Here is a 10,810-nt window from a genome sequence, read left to right as displayed (position 1 = left end):
TTTTAAGTCTTACATCCAGAAATCTTTTTTATTTCCAAGTCACCATCAGACTTTGCCCAGCTAGATTCCCATCATCTCTCACATTTATTGGAACATGCTGACACTGTAGACTCAAAGGAGATTACGGAAGGGTGACCTTCATGCCTTTCTGAGCACTATGTCTTAATACTGGGATTATCACTGAGAAGCCTAAGGGGTACGGGTTGGGGTTGGGGCAAGAAAGGTGGAGAAACCAGGAGAGGAATTTGCCATTTACTAAAGATGCCTGATTCAGCAAGCAAGATAAGGTGGTACTCAGTCCAGGTGAGGTGACTTCACCTCTGAACCTGATGGTCCAAAAAGGAGGATGAGGATACAGGAAGATTTTTTCTGAATTTCTTTGAGGGGAATTATGAAACTGGAGTAGCAATGGGTGAGATGGGGGAGGGCAGTGTGGCTCCAGAATTGGCATCAGGGATTTTTATTCTTTAAGCCTCTCCTTCACTTTTTGTGGCTCATACTGGATCAGTCGAAGAATTTCCTTATTAGCCAGTGTTCCTTCAATAAATTCTTTTTCTGTAAGTTTATCTGTGGGAAAAAGAAACAACACAGTCAGTCTTAGCTCTCTGGAGCCTTAGCTCTGGATTGTCTCTGGGATGGATAATAATAACTCAGATTGATATGTGGGTTATAGTTAGGGGAATATAGTTATAGTACATTTTAGAGATAGCATCTCATTTAATGTTTACAGCAAATTGATTAATTATGCAGGGCATAATTTCCCTTTTTATAAAAGGGAAAATTCTATAAGGGAAGCTTATAAAATGAATTGAATGTATACCCCCGCAGATAGTCTTGGGAACACATTTTCAGCATCATCTGCTTACTTCTGTCATTCTTATTGAGTCAGATCCCTGATTTCTTGAACTCTTGACTTTTCCTATCTAACCTTATAGGGCATGTATACTCCTCCTTGCCCTGGTTATTCATTCTATCTTTATTGAGTAACTAATGTGTACAAGGAGGATATAAATATGGTCTCTGTCCTCAAAGATCTTAGAACCAATGTTGAGATGGGGCAGCTAGGTTTCCTGATTGCAAATCCAGTGTTTATTTATTTATTTATTTTTCTTTATACTGCACTTGCCCTCTGATAAGGGGGGAAAAGGAATAATCATATACATAGAAGCTAAAGAATTTTACAAATATTATCTACCTTGATCTTCACAACAAACCATGAGGCAGATGGTTTTATTATCCCGATTTTAGTTGAGGAAAGACAAGTACAATTTAAGTGATTTGCCCAAGGAGGCAGCTTAGATGGCTCAGTGGGTAGAGAGCTGGGCTGATGGCAGGAAGACCTGAGTTCAAATCTAGTCTCAGTCACTTACTAGCCCCACAAATCTGAGCAAATCATTTAACCTCTGCTTACCTAGTAGGCGCTAAATAAATGTTTATTAATTTACCAGAGTATAGCTTTAATGTAAAAAAATCTTGACAGACTAGACCATGGGACTGATTCAAAGAAAGAAGAAATTTAAAAAGCACAAATGCTGGGTCCAAAATTGTCTTTACAGGGGGGAAGGAATGTGATTAAGAGAGCAGTTTTTGTTTTAAAAAAAAAAAACAAAAACAAAAAACAAAAAACGGTGAAAGCTTTAGCAAGTAATAAGCTTGAGAAGAGTACCACACAAGGATAATCAAAAAGTAAATCCCATCTTGGGCTACATTAAATGAGGCTTTGTTTTTCATAATGGAATAAGAGGAATAAGAAGATGACTCTTCCATACTCTGCTCTGATCAGACTTCACCTGAAAAATTGTTTTGGGAATTACAGTTATGAGAACCACAGAATACATTGGTAAGTTAAAGAATGTCCAGAAAAAGACCAAAAGGGTGTTGAAAAACTTTGAGTCTGTACTATTTGAAAACCTGTTAAAGGGACTGGAGATATTTTGCCTTGAGAAATATTTGGAAGGCTGTTCTATGGAGAAAGCTGAATGCTGAACCAGGAAACAATGATGGGAATTGTAAAGAGTTCAATTTAGGTTCAATGTCAGGAAAAACTTCTTAACAATTAACACTATCCAAAAATGGAATGAACTATGTTGGAAGGTCCTTTTTTTTTTTCTTTTCTTTTTTTTTTTTTTTGTCCTTGTTTTTGGGTGTGCTTCACTCTGCCATCTTATTATCTTTCATTTCCATAAAACAGTTTCTCCTAAATTCCAATGTGGAACCAGTCTTTCTTAAGAGAGAAACAGGGAACTTAGTCCTGTAGAGTTTCTTCCTTGTCATTCCTATCCTGCCCTATTCCTTGACTTTACCTATGGGTTATTTGTATCATACTGATTTTCTCCAAATATATTCTATTAAACAGGAGGATTTTCATCAGTCTGGTTGTGCTGTGAACCTGCTAGGTGGTTTTTAGCCCAAATATGTGCTGAAGCCAGCTCACACTGGCTCAAGATTATTAAGTTATTAAATTAAAAATCTGCAAATGCTACAAATCAGGGCTTGTACTGGGCTAAAAATTAGTCCTTAATCCAGCTATTAACTGAGGGCTTGGTTTATTGTTTTGTTCATTATCTAGATTTAAGAAAGTTTTAGTGAAAATGTTTTAAATGTCAATTAAACTTTAAAATTTATCATGCACATATTTTTTTTAGATGGAGAGTTGGTTGTTAAACATTTACAATTGTACCACTAACTTGGGTTAAAATGAAAGCTGGTTATGATCTTTATAAAGGAAGACAGAATAAATAGATTCAAGTCCCAGCTATGCTGTTTAATAGCTACTTGGCTTTGGGCAAATTACTTGGACATCAGTTTTTTTAACTGTAAAATTAGAATCATAGATTTAAAAATGAAACTTTTAGCCAATATCATATTGTGAAAAGTTCCAGTTAAATCCAGCTCAACTAAAAAGCATCTATTAACTTTGAAGAAGAATGCCATGTAATTTAAAGTTAAATGGGACTTTAGAAGTCATTTAGGTCCATTCTCCTCATCTTGCAGTAAGGAAAATGAGGTTCAGGAAAGTTAAAAGGCTTGCTTGAAGTCACACAGTTGACAAAGTGAAGATTAAACCTACCTCCTTTGGATCCACATCTTCCACTGAATCATGAAGCAGGAACCCATAATATAATTTCTAATGTCCTACCTCTGATATTTTAGTTATCTCTAAGTCTAGCTGTGCTTAAATTTCCATCTATATAATAACACTGCTTTTTGGGTCTACTATTAGAATCTTTTCTTTGGGTTACAACATTAACTCCAGAAGACTCTTTCTTTACACTCTGCTTATTTTATCTCAGAGGAAAACCAAATTAATCCATTTATCATGTTGCAAACTGTAACCTTTCATTCCAGTGACTTTATACTAGTTGGGATTTATTTTTTCAGATGAATCTTAAAAGAAAGACAAGTACATTTTGCTAGGAGGAAGATGTCTTAGTTTGTTTGGAGTCTGAGACACTGTCCAGGATTGAAGTGCCATAGTAGAAACCATGAGGACAAGGAAGTAATTTGAATGCATTGAGCTCATGGGAGCAAAAGAGAAATGAAAAGTAGTGGTGATGGCTATTATGATGATGGTAGCAGCAAAAGTAAAGATATGGTAGTGATGATGATGGTTACAGTGATGACAGTGCTGGGGTGTGATAGTGATGGTTATGATGGGTAGTAGTGGTCATGATACTGATGGGGATAATAGTGGTGGGTGATTATGCTGACGATGGTAGTGAGTGATTAGTGATGATTGTGGTGAGTGGTGATGTTTGTGATGGATGATGGTGACTAATAATGAGATTTTGGTGATGGTAATGGATGGCTAGTTGTATAGGTGAAGTTGGTGGTAATGGTGGTGGTAGTAACAGTGAGTAGGTGATCATGTTGATGATGGTAGTGATAGTTATGATGGTGGTGGGTAGTGATAGTGGTTTTAGTGATGATGATGGTGATGGATGACTAATTGTGGTGGTGGTAGAATAGTTAGTGGTAATGGTGATGGTAGTGACAGAGATGATGTACCTTTACATTTTGTTATAGGATCAACTAGGATGCTTCAATGTTATTTTCTCTTTCAGAATGTTTGGGTTTTTTTGAGAGGCAATTAGGATTAAGTAACTTGCCCAAGGTTACATAGCTAGTGTTTAATATCTGAGACTGGATTTGAACTCAAGCCCTCCTGACTCCAGGATTGGTGTGCTATCTACTGAGCCATCTAACTGCCCCCTCTCTTTTAGAATGTAAGTTTAAAAAAAAAAGTAGAGTAGTTTGGGAGAAGTAGGTGGACCAACTCTAATAACTTCTCTAAATAGCATCTCATCACAACAAAACCTCATTTATTTAGATTCCATTTATCTGAAATTCATGACAATTAATCCTTGTGCTAGGCTTAAAACTAACCCTTACTCGGGCTATGAAAATAAGAATTTGAAGATTAACAGAATAAGCAAACAAATAGACAAATTTAAATCTTTTCAACAAATTTAAGAAAATGTTAGACATTCTCTTAATGTTAGACATTCCATGCCAACCTTGGTGTGAATATGTGATAAATGATTCTTCTCTAATACAAAAGATAGACTTCAAATCCAACAATATTTTGTTAGATGATTTGAAAGTAATAATTCTGAAATAAAAATATGGAAAAACTAGGACACTAATATATTGTAGGAAGAGTTGTGATGTGATCTAATCATTCTGGAGAATGATTTGAAACTATGCCCAAAGGGCTATAAAACTATGCATACCCTTTAACCCAGTAGTGCCATTACTGGGTCTGTATCCCAAGGAAATCATATTGGAGAGAAAAGGACCCACATGTGCAAAAATGTTTATAGCAGCTCTTTTTATGGTAGCAAAGAATTGGAAAATGAGTGGATACCCATCAATTGGGGAATAGCTGAATAAGTTGTGGTATATGAAGATAATGGAACATTATTATTCTATAAAAGTAATGAACAAATTGATTATAGAGAAGCCTGGAAAAATTTACATGGACTGATGCTGAGTGAAACAAGCAGAACCAGGAATACATTGTACACAATAACAGCAAGAATGTGTGATGATCAACTATGAAAGAGTTGGTTATTCTCAGTGTTTCAGTGATCCAAAGCAATCCGATAGACTTTGGACAGAAAATGCTATCTACATCCAGAAAAAGAACAAAGGAGACTGAATGTAAATCAACATATACTATGTTCATTTATTTTTCTTATTTTGGTTTTTTAAAACCTCTTCCATGTTTTTTTCCCTTTTGCTCTGATTTTTCTCTCCCACCATGATTCATAAAGCAATGTGTATTAAAAATAAATATAATAGAAAAAAGAAAGTAACAAATCTGAATTACTTAAAAAGATTCTATAAAGAAGACTTCTTCCTAATTCAGACAAGCTCTCCTCTCAGTCAATCCAAGTTACTATACCCTGCTGTCTTCAACATTTAAATGAAAAAATGCAATCTTGGGCTACATGTCTCTATGATCATAGCACTTTAGGATTTCATTGTTTCTATTCGTAGCTCTAAAAATGACTTCTGTTTCCTTCCCATACTATTATATAAAGCTGTTTCAATAGAATGAGCCAGCCTTTTTCTTCTAACAAATCCTGTTGTGATCATATAGAGAATTAGAAAAAGGAAAAGCTAGTAGAAAAATTGTTCTCACCATCATCTTTCTTTCCAAAGAAGGACCAGATCTTCTCAGATCTTTTTTCAGGAGTATTTTCATCATCTGGAAGATGCTTCAGGTCATCAGGATGGATCATTTTGAAAATGGCCTATACAAAATGACACAGGGAAGCAGAAATGGAAGTTAAAGTCATTCAAATCTACAAGAATTAACCCATTTGTCACAACTTTTCTCATGAAGAACCACAGGATTCATGACCAAAAGATGGCTTTAAAAATGATTGTATGGGAATTGAGGAACCCCATACTTCAAGTCCAATCTGGGTCCTAGTCCTGGTTTAGTCAATAACTTCCTTTGTAGTATAAGACAAATCATTTTTTCTGGCCTCGATTTTCTCCTCTGTAAAATACGAAGATTGGTTTAGATAATTTCCAATGTCTCTTTTAGCTCAGACACTGTATGGCTTTCTAAGTGGTGCAGGAAGGTCCTAAAATTAAAAGAAATGAAAGACAACTTTTCAAATGCAGAACTAGATTAAGTTCCTAAAAATTCTCAATACAATTTCACCCAATCAAGTGGAAATTCCATCAGGTTCTAGTCATAATGCAAATAAAAAATAAGAATACAGAGTGGATGTTTAGGTGTTTAAGACATGTGTAATCTCAGATTCCATTCTAAAAAGCCCATGTGTAGGAAGAACAATTTGGCCCTTACCAGCATAGAAGGCTTGCCAAACAAACTTGGCTGTAGTGTACTACAGAGCATTTAAAAATATTAATCCCAAACCAGTCACTTCTGGTGTGATCAGGTTCAGCCTGAGGTGATAAAGAGGACTGACTTTAGACCAATGTAGTTGTTATCCACAGTATCATAGCATTTAGACTGAAAACAGTCTAGAAACTTTTTGTAGTTTAGTTGTATCTGACTCTTTATGACCATGTATAGGATTTCCTTAGAAAAGGTATTGGAAAGGTTTGTCCTTTTTTCTCCAATGAGTAGCAAACTCAAGTAAGGCAAACTAGTAAACCCAAGGTCAAACAGTTATGAGTGTCTGAGGCTAAATTTTTTCAGGCCCAATACCATCCCAATACCCAATACTGATCCACCTAGATGCCTCCAAAGATTTTTACAGACTCTCATTTTATAGAGGAGAAGAATTAAGAGGTTAAATAATTTGTCCAAGGTCATACACATATTAAGGAATAGGGTTGGGATTTGAACCAAGCTCTCTAGCTCTAAATCAAATGTTCTTGTTACTATACCACACTATCTTCAATGTCTGGGGCCATCGAACTACATAGTGTGGGGATCAAAATTGGGGGAAAGAGGAATGACTGGCTTGAGTACAGGATTTCCCTGTTCTTCTCTCCCCTACATTGTCCCTTAACCCTTTGAAAAAATGTAACAATGAGCACAATGTGTTTACTAAGTGGAATCTCTTTGGGCCTCATTTGCTTCCTATGTAAAATGTCTTTTATCTTTTTCATTCAATTTTTCTATGAACTTTAGAAGAATTCCAGAATATCTTTATTCAACCAGGAAAATCTAGACTGGAGTGGTTACATCATGAATAATCTGGACTTGGAATGTGTATATCAGATCAGCACTGAGTTATAGCTTGTCCTTTTAAGCCTGCCTTAACTTTATTCTTGGGTCAGACTAAAGGCTTGCATATGCTCTTCCAGCCTCCCCTACCCCCCAATTCAAGGATATAAAACCAAATATGTTCCACTTCTCTTTTGGCTCTTGGTACACACTGGTTAAACTTCCTGGCTTGGAGAAAAGAATAGGATACAAGGATCTTGTCCCTTGTCCCTCACTCTCTACTCCAGCCTGCCAATGGAGCATAGCACTGCTAATTATATTGTATTAATAGAGAAATTTTGAATATTACTAAATTCTTTCCTGAACCCAAGAAATATGAGAGAACCTGATTCATGTTCCCTAAGTCCAATAAGTAGCTCTGTATTTCCTGTATGTGAAATAAAGAATATCTAGTTCAGGCCAGTCCTCTTTCTATTGTACTATTACATATTTCTAATATTCTACAACTTTAAAAAGTAACACTAAGTAACACTCCACTTTAGGTCTTTTTTTATCTCCTTCCATCTTTTTTTCAGTGCCCCATTGCCCAAATCCCCTCAAAGAAGCCTTTACTCCTAAAAAGGCATCCCTAGAACTTTAAGGACTTGATTAATGTCTGGCTAAGTATTCAACTATCTTTGGTTCCTTTCCCACAACCAATATGAAAATGTGACCCTCTCCATGTTTCCCCTAGGAGTACACAAGTCAACCACAGCCATTCCAGGATATAGTGATCCTATGAACATGTATTCATCAAAATATTCAAGAAAAGCTTTCTGTGTGCATGATTAAAAATAATTTTTCAAATTAAGATCAAATTGAAACTGTATGTATATATTATCTATGGAAAATTTGTGTTTATTGATTTTCTAGTGCCACTAAAATGTAAATACATGTATTTAGAAGCATGTATAATTTTAAAATAAACAATCAGCACTATATAACCTATATCAGATTGCTTGTTATATTGTGGAGGGGGGAAAAGAAGGAGTGGAGAGAAAAATTTGGAACTCAAAACCTTACAAAAATGAATGTTGAAAACTATCTTTATATGTAATTGGAAAAAATAATATACTATCACATTTCTCCCTCCTCTTCCCCAATAATTACCCTTTGCTCTCCCCCTTCAAACCCACTTCTTCCTTCATACTTAGAATTATAATACAAAACCTTTATGAAAAGCCAATCACAGTGGTGAAAGGAAAGGGGGAGAGATTCTGGGAGCATAGATTTAGATTTAGAAGGGACCTTAAAGATCACCTACTTCAACTCCCTTATTTAATAGAATAGGAAACTGAGGAAGAAAAAATTAAAAGATAAAGTACACAAAGAAGTTAAAAATGGGAAATATAAATGCTGCAGATACCATAGTTATAAAAGACTGTCTTTGATGTTTATATATAACATCAGAGCTGAAAGAAATCTTAGGCCATCTAGATCAACTATTCTCCAATTCCCACTCTGTTACAACTTACTGTAGAAAAAGTCACACTGTTGATTTTTAAGTAGGAAAACTAAGATTGGAATCTGAGTTGTGTAGCATAGTATTTGGCGTTCTATGCATTTTGCACATAGTATTTATTTAAAACTCATTGTGATTTATAAAATTTGAATTTATATTATTTTCAATTTTGAAGAAAGTGTATCCAAATATTAGGAAATACCCAGATCCTTCCTTTTTATCAGGGACTTTCTCTTCTAAGATCATAGGAAACATACCTATTACATGGTTGTGTCTAATATATTAGAAATACCATTCTTTCTGTATTCTGCATGCTACATGGATGGAAATTATATGAGAAAGTTTATCTCCTGGCAAAACTTTTCCTTCTAAAATATTAAATATGAAAGTTTATATGGCAAAATTATTTATGATAGCTTTCATCAGGTAGCTAGGTGATGCAGGGGTGCAGGGGATAGAGTGCCAGGCCTGAAGTCAAGAAGATTCACCTTATTGACTTCAAATCTGACCTCAGATAACTTACTATCTATGAGACCCTAGGCAAGTCATTTAACATTTGCCTCAATTTCCTCATCTGTAAAAGGAGATGAAAAAAGAAATAGCAAACCAGTCCTGTATCTTTGCCAAGAAAAAAACAAACAAAATGAGATCACTAAGGGTTTGGCATACTGAACAATAGCAATTTGGAGTTATAGAAGAAAGCTTAATTTTCTCTTCTTTTATTTAACCCTTCATTTTGGATAGTATTCCAAATTCTAGATTAACATTCATGAATTATGTAATCAATAATGTATCAAACTCAAAATAGTTCTCTGGCCTAATTAGTTTGAGAAACAAAAATAAAGAATAACATTTAAATCAATTCATAATGATCACAGGGAGAAAGCATATATTTATCAAACAAACCCACCTAGACCCTGTCTAGTTTATATCCTTAATCAAGGATCTGGGTTTCCTGGATTGAAAAACACTGAGACCTAGAAATCAGGAGACCTAGTTTTTAGTTCCTGTTCTGCAACTAACTAGCTCCAACCAAGTTCCCTTTTGCTCTCTAAACTTATTTACTTTTCTGTAAAAGAAAGGGTTGGATGGTCACTAAGGTCCCTTCCAGCTCCAGCTCCATAAGGTCAAAGTTCTGTGATTCTATGTAATTGGCTTCACTGGATTCCAGCCAACCAATGATGGGAAAGAAGATAAACTATACCATGACGATCTCAAGCACTTCATTTTTGCTGATGGCACCATTGCCATCTATGTCGTAGAGAGAAAACGCCCACTCCAGTTTCTGGTTGGTTTTGCCAGTTGTGGTCATGTGGAGTGCAATGATATATTCCTTAAAGTCCAGGGTTCCATCACTGTTTGTGTCGAAACTGCGGAACACATGCTGGGCATATGTCTTCGGGTCTGCATCTGGAAAAAATTTGGAGTAGATGCTTTCAAACTCCTGTTTGGTTATCCTGCCACTGGGGCACTCCTTCAGGAAGGACTGGTACCAGGCACATAATTCCTCCTCTTTGTATTTGGTATTCAGCTGCAGCTCCTCCAAGATCTCTTTAGACAGGGAACCACTTTTGCTGTTTCCCATGGGTGAGTGAGGTTAGGTACCAGGCAAGTAGTAAATGCTAAGTGATTGCTAGCCTTCTTTCTCTGTACTGTGGCTGATTTGACACAAGGTCCAGGGTTTTCACACTAAGACAAAGCCTTTGGAGATTAGAGAGATTTATGCTCCTTACTAATCTGATAGTCACTTCTCTGCCCTAGGTACTAATGTGAACAGTCTTTTGTCTAAGAAATGGTATCCTCTGAGTTTTATCCCTTCTCCCACATTCTTAGGAGTTCAGAATGTCAAGGTTAATTCTTATTTTAAGAGAAGAAAAAAAGAGCTTTGCAAAAGTAGTTTCCCTTTTGGGACAATGTATAAAAAACTTACCATTTGATGCATTAGTAACATCCTTATATTATCCTGGAGGATCCATGAGGACATACGTAAACTATGTATTTCTTTCAAGACTCTCATAGTCCCCGATGTCTGGGGCCATCAAACTATATAGTGTGGGGATCAAAATTGATGGAAAGAGGAATGACTGGCTTGAGTGCAGTATTTCCTTGTTCTTCTCTCCCTTACATTGTAGTCTCTTGTCATTTCTTCCTAG

General features: G+C 35.8%; 1 protein-coding gene across 1 annotated transcript; it reads right to left on the bottom strand.

The window, feature by feature from the left end:
* Window positions 1–10,325, bottom strand: RCVRN (recoverin). Its single transcript, XM_074312076.1, has 3 exons — window positions 9,862–10,325; window positions 5,648–5,759; window positions 1–567 (listed from the first exon to the last, which is right to left on the bottom strand). Exons 1-3 carry the CDS (start codon window positions 10,240–10,242, stop codon window positions 461–463), a joined length of 600 nt encoding a protein of 199 aa, XP_074168177.1. The 5' UTR covers window positions 10,243–10,325; the 3' UTR covers window positions 1–460.
* Window positions 10,326–10,810: the final 485 nt, after the last annotated feature.

This window comes from Sminthopsis crassicaudata, chromosome 4 (genome assembly GCF_048593235.1).
Source record: "Sminthopsis crassicaudata isolate SCR6 chromosome 4, ASM4859323v1, whole genome shotgun sequence".
NCBI classification, from domain to species: domain Eukaryota; kingdom Metazoa; phylum Chordata; class Mammalia; order Dasyuromorphia; family Dasyuridae; genus Sminthopsis; species Sminthopsis crassicaudata.
Note: the sequence above shows the minus strand (reverse complement) of the source record. Positions and strands in the feature narration are given on the sequence as shown.